At 61.2% G+C, this 15,486-nt stretch overlaps 3 protein-coding genes across 9 annotated transcripts in view; 1 reads left to right on the plus strand and 2 right to left on the minus strand.

The window, feature by feature from the left end:
• Window positions 1-34: 34 nt before the first annotated feature.
• Tbx2 (T-box transcription factor 2) lies at window positions 35-10,412 on the minus strand. Of its 2 annotated transcripts, XM_087191882.1 has the most exons (8): window positions 10,281-10,412; window positions 8,310-8,423; window positions 7,006-7,273; window positions 5,904-6,050; window positions 4,701-4,777; window positions 4,436-4,599; window positions 3,393-4,021; window positions 35-1,120 (listed from the first exon to the last, which is right to left on the minus strand). In XM_087191882.1, the coding sequence occupies exons 2-8, from the start codon at window positions 8,330-8,332 to the stop codon at window positions 668-670; spliced, it is 1,761 nt and encodes a 586-aa protein (XP_087048008.1). In that variant the 5' UTR covers window positions 8,333-8,423; window positions 10,281-10,412; the 3' UTR covers window positions 35-667. The 2 variants fall into 2 exon arrangements, with proteins under 2 accessions (XP_087048008.1, XP_021104347.2); XM_021248688.2 differs by lacking the exon at window positions 10,281-10,412 and having other exon boundaries at window positions 8,310-8,819.
• The window catches only part of LOC110346838 (uncharacterized), a 56,826-nt gene continuing 49,894 nt past the window's right edge, over window positions 8,555-15,486 (plus strand). For 3 of the 6 annotated variants that reach the window (XR_015443254.1, XR_015443255.1, XR_015443256.1), the window contains exon 1: window positions 8,571-8,668. Coding sequence is in view for 3 of the 6 variants with exons in the window: in XM_087191884.1 (XP_087048010.1) it covers window positions 8,662-8,668 (7 nt within the window). In the remaining 3 variants the exon portion in view is untranslated. Of the gene's footprint in view, window positions 8,669-15,486 lie in introns of all 6 variants that reach the window. The other 3 variants (XM_087191884.1, XM_087191885.1, XM_087191886.1) reach the window with 3 other exon arrangements.
• LOC110346836 (uncharacterized) lies at window positions 11,315-15,369 on the minus strand. Its single transcript, XM_021248689.2, has 2 exons — window positions 12,822-15,369; window positions 11,315-12,734 (listed from the first exon to the last, which is right to left on the minus strand). The coding sequence occupies exon 2, from the start codon at window positions 12,664-12,666 to the stop codon at window positions 11,494-11,496; it is 1,173 nt and encodes a 390-aa protein (XP_021104348.2). The 5' UTR covers window positions 12,667-12,734; window positions 12,822-15,369; the 3' UTR covers window positions 11,315-11,493.

The following is a 15,486-nucleotide window of genomic DNA, read 5'->3' on the forward strand; positions in this document are numbered from 1 at the left end:
AATACCAATTTGCATATTCTGGGAATCTTAAAGCTTATTTACACAAATTACCATTTATTTTATAAATATCTTTTTTCCCCTGGGGACTCAAGGCAGAAGAGCCACTTCCTCCGCTGGCCAGGAGTTCGAGGGGCGCCTGTCTGGGGGCGAGAGGTGGGGGAACTAAAAGGACAGCCCCCCCCCCCACCGCCAGCTCCAGTCTACACTGACTTGGGTCTTTTCCCGCTCCAGCCCCCTCCCCCCAATTTCTCAGGAGGTCCAGGCCCAAGGCCAGGGGCCCGGGACTCACTCCGAAGCTCCCACCGCTGGCCGGAGCACCTTCGGGCTTCTGAAAGGACCTGGGGCTGGGGTGAGGCTTCCCACACAGCGCAGAAGACTGGAGATCCCACTGGTGTCACCTTGATGGATGCTGGAGCAGGTCTGGACCGAGTCCACTGGCTCCAAAGCGACTGTGTTCCAGGTAGCCTGATTCCTGGTTGAGGCCCGGGGAAGTGCCCCGGACGCCCGCTTGCCAGAAGAGGCTCTATTCTGGCTGCTGCAGCCCGCTGTTCTCCTTTATTTAAATAAATACCCATTCTGTGCTGTACACGTTCCAAGCAGTAGGGGCAGGCAGCCCTGGAGGCCTGCATGGCAGCGAGCAGCGAGCAGCGAGCAGCGGGGCAGCCCCTCACTTGGGCGACTCCCTGCCTGGCGAGAGGGCTCGCTGGCTCTCCAGCCCGCTCACCAGTCTCTGGATGTTCTGCAGTTCACTGGCTGCCTCCTTGGCGGAGACGCTGGGTGACAGGGCACCTCTCGATGGACCCCCGACTTTTCGGAGAGGCAGCTCGGGCAGGGGGCTGGGTTCCCGGCTGTTGCCACCTGCAGCCTTGGAGCCCTCCGCCGCCAGCCCAGTAGTGAGGAGACCGGGGCTAGGCGGGATGGTGACCGGGATCTGGTAGGGGCTGAAGCGCAGGCGGGGCCGGGCACTGCCCAGGAAGGGGCTCCGGGATAGGGAGCCTGCGGCAGCCGCGGCTGCAGCCGCAGCACTAGTGGCCGGCAAAGCGGAGGCGGCTGCGGCAGCTGCTGCCATGTAGGTGTAGGGGTATGGGAAGAGGCCTCCGAAGGTGGGCATTGGGATTCCCTGGAAGGAACAGAACAAAACAAGGGTTAGACACCTGAGGGAGGAGTTTCTGAGGGTGGCCTGTAGGCTACAGCTGGTAAACCTTGTCCCACTGTTTCAGGACAGAAAACCAGAACTCCAGTAACTAAAACCACAGGCAGCAGAGGAAGACATGAGCCAGTGTGCGCACACCCAAACCCAGTTAGGGTGCACATCACCCAAGGCGTGACGAAAAGGCCAGGTGCCATCAAGCTCTGTGCTGGCTGTCACAGCAGGTGTGAGGGGAAGAACATGGCAGGTGGCTGAACTGGCACAGGCAAAGGCCTAGAGGAGGACCGGGCAGGCAGAGCGCCAGGGGGGTGGCGTCTTAGGAGGTTCTGGTCATTTGCAACAGTGTCTTTCCTATTCTAGAAGAGCTGGGGGAGTTCAGTCTGAGGGAGGAGCCGGGTAAACTCTCCTGCCTGCTCACCTGCTCGAGCGTGGTCTCTTGCCTGGGCCAGGAGTAGGGCACAAGGGGCAGGGGTTTATAAATGGGCCTGAATGTTCCACAAGTAACTGGCAGGTTAGGGAAGAATGCAGTCTTTGCCTGTGGATAGCAGAGCTGGCCAGGAAACCCTGGACAAACACCCCTGAGCTCCCTAGGGCCGAGGGCCGACTTTTGGATTATCTGACCTTTGAGATAATGGCTCACTCTCTAGAGTGTAGGGGGAGTGGGGGAAGCACCTAGATGAGGGAGAAAACACGCTTCCTGAGAGGGTCAAGGCCCACAGAGCATTTCAGATCTGGTATCTTGGTTGGGAAGAGGTTTCAGATCTGCAAGGATCTGCTCTACCTGCTAGCACCAGCCTGGGAACTAACCCACCACCAGTTCTACCAACAGATGCCTCCTGAGCTGGGTACTCTCACGCTGGCCTTGCACCTGCTCACCAGGCTGTGTGCAGGAGCCCCGGCTTCCCTGGTGACCTCTATAATGCCCATGACCATCTCCAGAATTCGTTTATGGAGGAGGCATTCGCGTGCGCACACACACACACACTCAAGCACAGTCAAGGGGGCAGATGAACCTTCCAGACCCCAGACCAGATTCTCCAGGGCCTTCCACAGGATGCTGGTGCCTCAAACACTCCACACACCCAGATGCTGAGCTGGGTTGAAAACTTATTTCAGAGCCCCCACCCCCTGTCCCACTTCAAAAATATTTGCTCCTGAACCAAAGGCGCTTTCTCAGACCTGAACTCCTATTTTCCTTCCCTTCAGATAAGATCTCAAGGGTTCAATTTGCCAGAAACCTCAGAGGGAAGAAAATGAATGAAGAGATTCCAAATCTTTCCATAAGGAATATTCCACCCAAGTAACCAAAGAGGCCGCTTCCCCATCGGATCAAGTCCTTATTGTGCTGCTGGCCACATTTTCATAAACTCTCCCCTGGGAGGTCAGTTTCAAGGGGGCCCTGGGGGAACTGAGCCCGCTCCTTTCCTGAGATGTGGCTGGGAGTATTGGGAGGACTTGAGGTGGGGGAAAGACTGAGCCTGTCCTTCGTCAGGACAGAGGACTCCTTAGAGAGCTTGAAATAGGCTAGAAATATCTGGGAGGTGGATCCTTTTGGTTGTCAAATATCCAGAAAATAATGCAAATTTTCCTTTTCTCTTTGTCCAGCCAACTTAACCTTTCCAAACTGACATTGAGACAAAAATTATCTTCCTTCCCAAAACAAATTTCTTGAGGCCAGAAGCATAGACTACACAAAAGCCAGGGGCAACCCCAAGAGTCCCCACACACACACTTAGGGTGGAACCCAGGGCCTGTTATTGTGCTGAACAAGTGCTCTCCCACTGAGCTACATCCCCAGTCCTTTTTATTTTTTATTGTGAGACAGGGTCATGCTAAGCCACTAAATTGCCTAGGCTGGCCTCGAACTTCTTATTCTCCTGCCTCCGTCTCTGGAATAGCTGAGAGTACAGGAGTACACCACCTTCTATGGCTCAAGACTCTTATTAATGGGTTCCCACACTCCTTACTGGGGCTCTAGGGAAAGAAACAGGCCCAGAGACGGTCAGACACTTCACCAACGGTCACACAGTAGCCAGAACCTAGGCCAACAGCTTTAATCTCTCAGAACCTGGTTGTCTTTGAGACTGACCAGATAAGTGTCCACGGATTCTCCCAGAACTGTGATCTGGGCTCCTGGAGGGTCCAGGCACCTAAGACACCTGCAAGCCCTCTGCCCTCCTCAGCCCCCCCCCCCATCACCTTGGTTCCCTCCTTTGGGCTGCCTCCTGCTCCCCAGCCTTACCTGAGATGCCAGCATGTGCTGGGAGAGGTGGAATGGGAAGGGCGCGGTGCTTGCTGCGCTGGCTGCGGGACCCAGCCCGCCTGCGTCCAGCCCTGCGGTGGCCGGCCCGGCGCCTCCTCCACTGCCACCTCCTGCTGTCACCGAGGCCAGCAGGTGACCCATGCCCATGGCAGAGAAAGCGCCGGGGCCCATGGTGAACTGTCCTGGGTGTAGGAAGAGCGGCTGGCCGGCTCCTAGGGGCCCAAAGAACTGCTGGCCGTGCAGGTGGCTGGAGAAGGCCAGGCCCGGCAGATGTCCGGCGCCCAGGGGGGATGAACTGTCTGTCTGCACCACCAGTGGCGCCAGGCCGGGCTCCTTGCCCTCAGCTCCCTCCTTGCGCCCGTCATCCTTCCGCCGGGCTTCGGCGCGCTCCTTCTCCAGGCTCCTCAGGCCAAAAAGGCCGTCCCCGCTGCTCTCCCCCGGTTCCTTGCCTCTCTCGGGACTGCGTCGCTCCCGGGTGCGCTCCGGGTCTGTCAAACGAGGGGGGCTGGCGCTGTCCCGAGCTGGGCTGCGGCCCAGGGCCACCCTGGCGCGCTCCTCACCCAGCCGCTCGGGCTCAGGGTCGCTGTCTGCGGCGCACGTCTTTTCCGCTGTGGGGAGAGGACGCGCGGGGAAAAGGTCAGTTCTCGGGGAGGTCCAGTCAGATGCGCCTCTACAGTGGGACGCGGGGCAGCCCGCAGTCAGCTAATCCAAGACCTCATGTTTACAGTGGAAGACATTTAGGAAAACCTTACTGCCAGTGGAGAGGAAACCTAATTGCCAGAGTTGCACAGCCTGCAAGCCAAGCTCGGAATCCAGCCCGATGCTCTGGCCACCAGAAACCAGTCAGTCACACAGCAGACGGAGCCCCAGGTTGGAACCCTTCCCCCCCACACACAATTCACGCTTCTCCCCAGGGCTTGAAAATTAGCTGGGCTGAGCAAAGGACCAGGTTGGTGCCCTCAGGGGACGCCCTCCTGCTTGCCTGCTCCCTCTCCTCACCCCACCAACAATCCGACCCTCACCTCGGGCCCGGTGCAGGCGCAGGGGACTGGGCACTGCGCCCGGGGAAGGTGGGGGCTCCCGAGCAGGGGGAGGGTCGCAAGACGAGGCGTCAGACTCAGCACCATCGCGCTCCGGCTTACAGTGCTCCTCATACAAGCGCAGAGTGGGCAGCGTCAGCTGCTTCCTGGAGATGAGCAGAGGGAGCCAGTCAGCAGAGAGCACACACACCCTCCTCTGGCCTCCTGCAGCCGGGCACCCGCCACAGGCCGTCGGACTCTTCCTCACCTTTTCTCCCGGCGGCCATTCCCGGTGTCCCGGAAGCCCTTGGCAAACGGATTGTTGTCGATCTTCAGCTGTGTAATCTGTGGGGACCGAGAAGGCACCACTAGGTCAGGACCTGGCTCTTCCAGCCAGCCAGGGGCACCCCGAGGTCAGCAGCTGCCCGGCTGCTGTGTGGAGACCCAGGATTTGGTGACTCCCTGCCATGGTGACACCCTGAGGTGAGGCCGGCAGGCAGGTATCGAGGAAAGACACAGTTCAACAAATAATCCCTTAACACGCACACACAGGCCCAAAGCCGTGCTCAGAGTCGAAATCGGCCCAACCGAGCAAACAAGCCAGTGTGGTCTCGCAGGTTAAACTGCTCCGAGCCCGAGCAGGCACGCATGGACTCAGCAGCGCACACGCAAGTCTGCAGGTGCAGGCAGAGCCAAATCCTCACACCCCGGTCCACGCACCCACACATAAATACAGGGAAAAAACCACACACAGACCCAAACGAATTCACATGCTTCCACCCAGATCCGAGGCACCCTAAATGGTGCAGGCCTGCCAGGAAACACCCTGGTTCACGGAGACACAAGGACCTGCACAGACCCTCTTTCACTGGGCAGCAGGGCTCAGGGCCACAGGCCTAGTGGGGACCGTGCTCTGCTCCACTAGGAGAGAGTAGAAAAGCAGCAAGTAGAAAGCCCTTGAAATCGAAGGAAAATTCTCAGCATCTCCCAAAGGGTCTGGGTCCTGGACTGACTCGGAGTACTACCCAGGGGGTGCTTTGGGGGGCTGTGCCACCTGTCCCACCCTCTGGCTCCCTCAGGAGAATGAAATCGGGGCCCTGAGTTCTTAGCTCCGGCACAGCTTGGGCAGGCTGCCTGGGATGTCCTCTTTTCCTTTAAATTCCCATCCCTGAGCCAAGAAATAAACGAATAAAATGTAAAAATGTCAGCGCTGGTCAGAATCTCTGTTTATTGCTAGGTAAACATCTCCACCCGAGAACTAGCGAACTAGTGCCCAGCTGTTCGAGTGCCCTCGGGAGTGTGCCCACGTGTGGGTCTGAGAGAGGGTGTGGGGTTTTTCTGGGTGCAGCTCTTATGGATGAAAGACTCAGAGCTCAGGGATGGGCAGAGAGCACGGGAGCACAGAGGTGAACGTGTGTTGGGTTGGACCTTGCGCCATCTGGGGGCCGAGCCCACCACCCACCCAGCGCACCTTGTCATTCTGGTAGGCCGTGACCGCGATGAAGTCGGTCTCCGGGAACACATAGGTTCGGAAAGTGCTGTAGGGCAGCTTCAGGATGTCGTTGGCTCGCACGATGTGAAAGCGGGGCTGGTACTTGTGCATGGAGTTCAGGATGGTCTGGGGGGGGGCGGTGTGGGTCAGGCAGCAGCCCCCAGCCCTTGCTGGAGAGCAGACTTTTTCCTCCGCCTTTCTCTCCACCCCTTCTCTCTTGGTTCTGACTTTCACCCCTTTCTCTCCTCTTTTCTGCTTTTTCTCACTTGTATTTCTTTTTCTTCTATTTTCTCACGCTTTTCTTTCCTACAGCTTCTCTTTCTCCATTAAAATTTCCCCAGTTGGAAACAGAAATAAAATAAAGCAGAAAAAGAACCCAATTTCACTCTTCACCTTTCTTCCTCTTGGCATTGCTAAGCCCCAGAAATCGCACGGAGAGGACTCCTGGAGGGAGGGTACCGGCTGCCCTACCTCGGGACTGGCAGCTCCCCTTGCCCCACCCAACCTGGCCCTTCCCACCATTTTCTGGGACCTTGGCTCAGGCAGAAATGGAGAGGCCCCCACACTCTCTCCTCCCTGGTTGGCAACTTTCCTGTGAGGGGAGGGAAAGATCTCAGGGAGGCTGTAGGGGGGCTAAGTTCATATTTAAATCCCCTAGTCTTGGGGAAGGGTGAGAGTCACATGGAGGTCTTGGGCAGGTTTTTCAAGGTCAGCACCTCCGGGTCAAGAGTGGGGTGACCTCCCCAGGACCAATGTTGCTCAAGCCAGTCCCCACAGCACCTGCCTCTGGCTTGATGCTAGGAGAGGCACTCAAGGCCTTACCGGAATTGAGATTGTGAGAAGCTCGACCTTATCTGCCACCATCCAGCCCTTCCCCAGGCTGGTAGAGCAGAGCCCGGTAGAGCTGGTAGAGTCTCAGGCTCAGCCAGCCCAGGGCACAGGGCAGTGGCACAGGCAGGGTGCCCTGGGGGTTTGGCCAGTACTCCCGATGGATGTGGAATCCTGCTGCCCTCCTCTAACCACCTAGCTGTGGAGGGACGGCTCAGTTTCTCAACCCTCTCCCTGCACCCCCGGGACTCACGAAACCATGCTTGTCGGAGATATTGTTGGTCAGCTTTAGCTTGTGGAAGGCCACAGGCTTGGCCATCCACTGCTCCCCGGTGGCTGGGCTGTCCGGGTGGATGTACATGCGTTTGGGCATCTCTGGATCGGCCTTGCCTGCCACCATCCAGCGGGAGTTGTGGAATTTATAGCGGCAGTCATCAGCGGCTACAATGTCCATCAGCAGGATGTACTTGGCCTTCTTGTCCAGGCCACTGACTCGTACCTTGAAGGGGGGGAACATCCGCCTCGGAGGGAAAGAAGGGGGAGATGCCGCTGGGACAGGGCTCTTCGTGTTGGAGGACCCCTATTCTCACTGACCTCTACCCCAACTGTATGCAAAACAGCCTGGCGGGTCTCCATTTGCCTGTACTGTTGTCTGGCTGCCCTGTCTCTCGGGAGACCCAATCTATGGCAGCTACTCCAGGGAGATCCCATTTCTGCTGGTCAGACCCCTTCTCATAAGGCCTGCCCTTGTCCTTGGGCTCAGACCTGGGGACCCACTTCCTGATCTGAGATGAAAGCCACATCCAAGAAAGAAATCTAGGCCCTCTAGAAATACACTGATTTCTACTGAATCTCCCTGAAATTCGTTGAAAGTACACAGCAGGTACAGCACTCTCGGAAATAAATTTAGAAGGCGTTTGCTTTGGGGGCCAGGGTACAGCCCTGGTCAGGGAACTGACTCTGCAGCTCAGGGGAAGAGGGTGCGACTGAGGCCTGCATTCTTAATGGCTAAGTGGAAGGGCTGGGGATGGTGGCTTCCTTCTGGCTCCCAGGCCTGGGGCAGCGAATGGGTCCCTTGGGCCGAGCTCCCGGCCAGGACAAGACTCCCAGCCATCTGGCTGAGGGCTCACTCGGCTTGCTGCTGGGATCGGAGCTGGGGCCTGAGGCTAGTGGACTCTCAAGGTCGGGCCAGGGAGTCGGTAAACGCTGCACCTCCCTGGAGCTACAAATCGACCCACAGGCATAGAAGCCAGACCGCTGAGCTGAGGAGACCAGCAAGGCCGGCCGAGGGCGACTCTTTGGCTTTGAGACCCAGAACGGCTGGGGCTATTCTTTAGGAGTACGTTTTCGTTTTACTTCACTAAGGGATTTGTTCGCGTTATTTTTTTTTTCTTTTAAAATTCGCCCGGGTGGCAAACTAGAAACGCAAGTTGGTTGTCTGCGGAGCGCCGCGTGGCGCGTGGGCTCGGCGGGTGGGTGCTGTCGGATCCCCGGGCCCGCCCGCTGCCCGCTGCCCGCTGCCCGCTGCCCGCCGCCCCCAGGGCCCGGCCGCCCTACCTCCCGGACTTGGTGATGACCATCTCCGTGCCCAGCTTGTGGAACTGGTCCCACAGCTCCTTGGCCTCCAGCGTCACCTTCGGGTCGTCCTCCACCTCGTCCTCGGGCTCCAGGCTTTTGAGGGAGCGCAGATGCGCGGCGGGCGGGTGAGGGCCGAGAGCCGAGACGTGCAGCCCCGCCTCGGCCGCCGCAGCTGCAGCCGCCGCCGCCGCCGCCGCCGCCCCCGCCAGGCTCGGGTCGGGCAGGGGCTTGGCCAGCGCGCCGGGCGGCAGCGCGAGCGCCGGGAAGAAGGAGGGCTGTGCCGCCGCCAGGAAAGCGGACATGGGGAAGTCGGCCGGCCGCGGCGCGTGGAATGGGTGGTAAGCCATGGCGCTGGCTGCCAGCGCCGGCTCTCTCATCGGGACATCCGGCCCAGGCGCCTGGGGGCCGGGGCCGGGGGCGCGCGGCTCGGACCCCCGGCCCGGGCGGCGGCGCGCGCGGAAGACGGACGGCCCGGGCGGCGGGCGCGGCGGAGGCTCCTCCCGGCTCCCCGTCCCGCGCTCCGCAAGGGGCGCGGGGCTCTGATGCGGGGGCGGAGGGGCTCTGCTCGGGGCTGGGCTGGGCTGACCCGCTCCGGCGCCGGGGACCACGCGCGACTGGTTAGATCTTGTCGTGATCTCTGGAAAACTGTGACTATCTCACATGCCCTGCCCTGCTCCGATCCCCTGCGCTAACGAGCCAGGCCCCCCTTGATTGCTGATTTTACGCTTTTTGGACCAATTGTGGGTCTCCGGGGGCGGGGTTTTGACAGCTCAGGCCAAGCTCCGGCCGGGAGGGGGGGCCGGGGAGAAGGTGTCGGAAGCCTCAGCAGTAAGAAAACATGTCAACGGAATAAAATATTAACCAATGACGGCCCGACGGGCCTGAGACCCCTCCCCCTGGCCGGGCCCCCACCCCGCGCCCGCGCCCGCGCCCGCGCCCGCGGCTGCTAGCGCCGGGACTTGGAAGCGTGGAGGGCCGACCTGACCCGCCGAAAGGGCCGAGGCGGGGGGCGCCAGGGCCGAGGGCCTCAGGGAAGGACCCCTAGCCGCGTGCCGGCCCCAAGTGCAAAGCACTGACACGTCCCTGAGAGGAGAGGGGGCGCCCTCCTTCTCCCGCGCCCGGAAGCCCGGCTGCTCCGGCCGGCGCCCCAGCCTGGCCTCCGACTCGGCTCCTGGTCGCCGCCCGGGTCCCCGCACTCCACAGGGAGGCTGCGGGCGCAGGAAAGCGAGGCCAGTGGGCGGGCAAGTCGGGAGGCTCCGGAGGCTGAGGTCCCGGAGCGGAACCCAGGTGGCGGGAGCTGGTGAGTGGAGCCGTGGCACAGCCCTCGTGGGGCCCGCGAGGGCGGGAGGGACGCGGCCTTGCGCCGGGCAAACGCAGGGTCCCTCTGGCCCGCGGCTCGTCCCACAGGAAGACCCCGGAGGTATCCGGCGTTGCCGACCACCCCTGGACTCAGCCCGAGGTCGGTCCGTGTCAGCCCCCGGCGTCCGGGACGCAGGCGCTCCGGCCGGGAAGGTGAGCGCACCTTCGCCTGCGCCCAAGGCGGCCCCGCGCGGGCTGATCACAGCCGCCAGATCCTCCACCCGCGACCGAACGAATTTTCGTTTTCGCCGCATCCGGTACTGGGATCGCAAGTCTCCCTTTTACCAAACACTGGCATCCTGCCTCGGCTCCCAGCCGCTTTTCTAGTTTCTTTCCGTCTTTGAGGAGCGCTGGTCTCCCAAGTTCAGGAGTGCGGAAGTCGAAGTGTCTGAACGTCTGTGGTTGAAATCCCCCCTCCGCAATCAGTGCTCTCCCGTCTCGTCTTCCAGCAGCCCCAGGACCTCAACCCACGCCGCGGTGTGTGTGTGTGTGTGTGTGTGTGTGTGTGTGTGTGTGTGTGTTTCGAGCCCAGTGTGTGCAACGAAAGCCACAACTCCAGGTGTGCCCCGAGAGAGTAAAGCGACCACACACCTGCCTCAAATCGGACTCCGGCGGGCGGTCTCTTGGGCTGACTCCCGAGGGTCGTGTTCTGGAGGACAATTCAAGCCTGCCCTGGCCACGGGTGACACTCCCACCCGCGCAGCCAATCTGTGGTGTAGCCCGCCTGGGCCGGATGCCCGCTCCCACGTCCAGCGGTGACCCTCACAGCCTTCTGCGCCAGCCGGTGTAGGGACCCAGTTGTTAAAGGCCGATCGCTCCCCCGGGTGCGGGGTTGGGACCGGCAAGAGCGATTTGGCCTCTGCGGCCTTTCCCCCCACTTTTTCTTAGCCAGTTCCATGGCCTTTGTAATTCCCCATCGCCATGCACACGTGGGGGCCGGCCCCAGAGGGTTCTTCACGACCTCGCTCCTCTCAGTACCCTGTGTGCTCAGAGTGAGTCTTGCCCCCCACGCAGAACAGTCCACGCACCCAGGGAGCGATCCGCTGTAGCTTTGCATAGCCTTCAACTTGGAGGGGATGTGGCCCCCCGGGGAGGGAGGTGTGTGGCCGCGCTTGGATGGTCGGTGAGGCGACCAAGTGATAGCCAAGTGCTCAGGTGCGGGCCTGAGAATCCCTGAATACATTTGCAAAGTCGCATGTGTGTGTGCACGCGCGTGTGGATGTGTGCTTTCGTGCTGGTAAGGATGCGTGTGCATCTAAGCGTGTGCATTTTGGACATTTCCCCGGGTAGAGTCTGCAGCTGGCCCAAGAGATGGAAGACCCTGGAGTTGCAAACACGCAGGCCTGAGTTGTTTGCCCAAGAAACCCAAGGGCGATAGCGTAGTGGCTGCGTTTGGGATCCGCCACCCCACCTACAAAACCGCGGCCCTGCCCCGCGGCGTCACAAGCTTCGTCCCGGCCTGGGATCCCACCATCTGCCCCGCCCCGCCGTCCTGCAGTCGCCCCAGGTCGGGCCGCAGCGGCTCTCAAGGTTCTGTGCTGACCCCCGCCCCATCTCGAGCTTGGAGATTCAAGGCAGTCCCTGAGCGCCGCCACGAGGCTCCCAGCACCCGCCCCTCCCCCGCCTGGGCCCCTCCCTTCCCAGGAACTGACGCCCCGGGGGAGTCCCCGGGGCCGAGTGTGCGTGTCTCTTTAAGAGGCCCCGGGGGGCGCCTCGCGGGCCGCCCGGGGCTGGAGGGGGAAGACACGGGCGGGGGCGGCTGGCGCCAGGCGGCCGAGGCTCCACAACAAAGCTCCGGCCCCTGTCACTTCGCATCGCCCGGGCCCCGCAGACGGGCGGGGGACGCGCGGGCGGCCCCTCCCTCTGGGGCGGTCGGGCGCGGGCGTCGGAGCGGCCTCCGGCTGGGCCCGTCGCGCGTGGTCCCTGTCAGGAGGGGACAGCCCGCGCGGGACGGGGCTGCAGTCCCGAGCCTGCCCGTCTGTCCTTCGGCTCTGTAACCTCTTGCAGGGGCCAGGGACACTGCTGGGCCCTCCACAGGGTTGATCCTCAGAGCGGCAGCGTCCCCGCTGGTGTCCCCGCTGTGTGACGGGTGTGGGTTTGCGTGAGCCCGCGTGGCGTGGCTGGCGGGTGCGCTCAGCGCGTGTGGCCGAGGGGACGGACGTGCCTGCGAGTGACCCGGCGCCGGCCTGAGCCTGGCCCTGAGCTTCCGGCGGCAATGCACGTGCCAAGGCTGAGCTCGGTGACTCGAGTGGCCCTGTGTGGGTGACCAGCTGTGGGTGCCACTGGGCGCGTCTCGACGTGGGGGGGGGGACACGCCCGCGACAGAGCTGCTTCCTACCCGGCTTCTCTGCTGGACCCGCGCCTCCCAGAGTCTTGGCGCCAGCCAGCCCGGTTTAGCGGCCCGGCGGGGCTCCCCCGCGGTCCGGAGTCTGGCCGGGGTGTGGGCCGCGGCCTCGGTGACCCCAGCCCGCAGTGGCCTGGCCTGTCCCGTCCTCTTACACAAATTGTGGCTGACAGGCGCGCAGTTTCTCTGGAGCCGCCGCCCGCCGGTCGCCTCCCCCCCGCCCCAATTACACCGCGCAGGGTCGGACCAATGGGCTTGGGTGGGCGGCCCGACCCCCTCCTGGCCGCGGTCTTGGGCCGGGACTGGCCGGACCACTTCTTCCAGTTGGGTCTGGCCGCCTTCTCCCAGGACGATGCAAGGCGAGGGCCAGTCTGGCTGCGATGGGCCGGGATAGACTCGGCTCTCAGGGGCGTCGCTCTGCACCTGAGAGGTCCTGAACAAGCGGGGGAAACCAGGCCGCGAATCCCTGCCCCACTTTGGGCGACTTCCCAGAGTTTGGGGTACCCATAACCCTGGGACCTGCAGACTACTCACTGCTCTGGGCCGCGGTTTCGCGGGTCGAGGTTGTCCACTTAGGAGGCGGGGGACTGCAAAAGTGAAGTGCGCGTCTTGAACCTGCGTGTGCATGGACATGCGCAGCAGAAGATAGGGGTGCAGGTGTCTAGGATCGCAGGACCATGAACTGGCATTCTGCTGAGTGGCTAGAGAGAGGGGGTAAAGCTCAGGAAAGACCCTCTAGCACCGGCCCACCTGCGACAGAGGGGCGGGGTTGGTCTGCCAGCACTCACCAGGAAGTTGATTTGCTTTGGGATTCTCTGGAGCAGCTTTGGGGAAACAGTTTGGGCGCCAGCTGAGCCGCCCCAGACCCTCCTATGCCCCAGCCCAGTGATCTGCCTGGCCTGGCGTGTCATCCTCAGCACCTCCAAATCACCCTTTGCTCTTCTGACCTGCAGCTTCCCCTTAGCCTGCTTAAGCTGTCACTCTGCTCCTGTTCCCCACTCCTCTCTTTTATAGACAGGCACCCTGAAGCCCAATGGTGCGTTCTTTCACTCAAGGTCAGGTGGCTACTGGTGGCAGAGCTCACCTGGGGCCCTGGGACCTTAGGAGGATCACACCTAGATCCACTCCTTAGAAGATGATGCCACTGCTGCTGGCTACAGAGCCATGGGTGAGGGAGGCCACAGGGACACTCCAGGGCCCCCACCCTCTGCTGGGCTCCTGCTTTGAATACAAGATGTACAGGAAGCGCTCTTGCTTTGTCTCTAGGGCATACAGGTGCAGGTCTGCAGGAGCCACTGCTTCCCAGTTACACAGCAGCAAGGCAACAGCTTCAAAGCTAGCCAGGGACCAGGCGGGGAGTTGGAAGGGGTACAGCACAAGGATCAGCGGGGTGAGTCCCGTGGGAGCCCAGGACAGAGTTCAGCTCAGATTTTGGGCCCTTCTAAGGGGACTGGTTGGGGTGTGTGAGGCAGCAAGGTATAGAGGGGGCCAGCTGCCTGTGTCACTCCATGACCTTGGGCAAGGCCTTGCTCTTCTCTGAGATTCAGACTTGTCATCTGCTTAACAGGGACCCAAGAGCATTCTCAGGTCCCTTCTAGTTTACGAAGTCTCTGACCTTCCAAAATAAAAAATTAGCCTGGAGAAACCAGCCCCAGTCGTGGCTGTTGGCCTGGCCTCCACGCCTGCAGGGGAGCTGGCCCCGGTGTGGTGCTTGTGTCTGAACCTGCCTGGGAACCACTGGGCCTTTTCTTACCTCAAGCCCAGACAGTGGTGTTGCTTTTGAGTTGCCAGCCCAGCTCCCACCAGCCTCTGCAGATCATGAAGATACCTTCCCTCTGTGGGACTGAGAGGGCGTCCACAGTACTCTGCCCACTGAGCAAGTGGTGCTTTGAGAATCGGGGAGGTCACGTGGCTCCCTCAAGGTCACCAGGTCTGGCTGCATTTAGATTCATGTTCCGATGACCTTCTAGGTAATGCTGTCATGAGGTCTGCTTGGATGTGGGGGGAGGTGGATATGTCCTGGATCTTATCTGTGGGGGCCAGGGCCAGTGGGGCCAACTGCCTGGGGGCCCAGCTCTCACTTCCAGCTGATTACAGGTTATGGCAGGGTCTATAACCTTCCCAATTAGCCTGGGGCCAGGCCCAGGGCCTTTCTGATAACCTGAGTTCTAGTGGCAGCCGCCCTGGGGCCAGCTTATCTGGGCTCTCTGATCCTCACCCTTCCCCCACATACTCAAAGAAGTGCCCTGACTGCTGAGCAGATGAATAACCAGATTGTCCTGCAAGCTCAGCCAGCAAGTCCAGCCCTACACCCACCACTTTCCCTCACTGGAGGAGGCCACAGCTGTTTTACCCCCACTGGAGTGGAAAGGTTGGCTGGGGAGGACGCCTGACTCTAAGCTGCCCGTCGCTTCCCTGGGTGGGTGCAGAGGGGCTCGTGGTCCTGGGAGCTTCTGGACCCATCCCCAGGGAGCCCAGCCACGTACAGTACTTACTGGCAGCCTGGTGGCACCCACCCCCTTGGCCCCCCTTTTGACTGAAATGCTGCTCTAGCTGGGGGTGAGGGCAGTGCCAGGCACATCAGTTTCCAGTGCAGCCAAAATGGGGACAAGATACTGCTCCTGTGGCCACTGTCACCGGCTGGTCCACCCTGTTCCCCGAACGCCTCACTGTGGCATGGGGTTTCTTGCCCCAGGCCAGAAGGACCAGCTTCTCAGCCCTCGAAGCTAGTGTGACTCAGGTCCTTTCTCCCCACGTGCCCAACCCTGTGGAGGGGACTAAGAGTAAATCTCTCCTCAGGCACCCGGGGTGGGATGCCGGGCGTGAAGCGGGCAGAGCCCAGCTGGACGGCCTGCCTCTCTGTGAACTCAAGCCCTCTTCTGCTGTTCCATTAAACTTCTCCCCAAACCGCAGCTTCTGGCTCAGTGGGTTTCCTTCAACCCTTCAAGGCCTCCTGGGATATCTGGAGTATGGCCCAGGAAAGGGGAGACTAGGACCACCACTAATCTCCTTTCTGTTGAACGCACCCCTTTGCTCTCCTCGTCTTTTTGTTGCCATTCACTTAGGCCCAGACTGGGAGGAGGGAGGAGCAAAACAGGAACTTGTCATCCGGGGTGCCAGCCATGTCCCGTGACACACCCACCTTCACCTGACTGCCCTCGCACCTTCTGAGCTTGAAAAGAGGCTTCCCACAGGAACCCACCAAACTTCGGGCGCCAGACGTGAAGGCCCCCAGTAGGGAGAGTCCAAGCCCAGCACGCCCAGACTTCACCTGCTCTGGTAACAGGCAAGCAGCTTGGCAAATGGACTTAAATCAGGCCTCACCCAAACTGGAGAGCAAATATTCTCCTCGCCTTCCCTACTCCCCACAGGCTCCCCCTGTGTGTTGCACATGTCAGGGTGTGCTGGGAGCTGGGCCATGGTCAGGCCCACAGGACTCTGCTTGGTATCTGG

The sequence above is a fragment of the Heterocephalus glaber genome, unplaced genomic scaffold (assembly GCF_053883595.1).
Source record: "Heterocephalus glaber isolate CG9 unplaced genomic scaffold, H.glaber_assembly_v1.0 deba00001564, whole genome shotgun sequence".
NCBI classification, from domain to species: Eukaryota; Metazoa; Chordata; class Mammalia; order Rodentia; family Bathyergidae; genus Heterocephalus; species Heterocephalus glaber.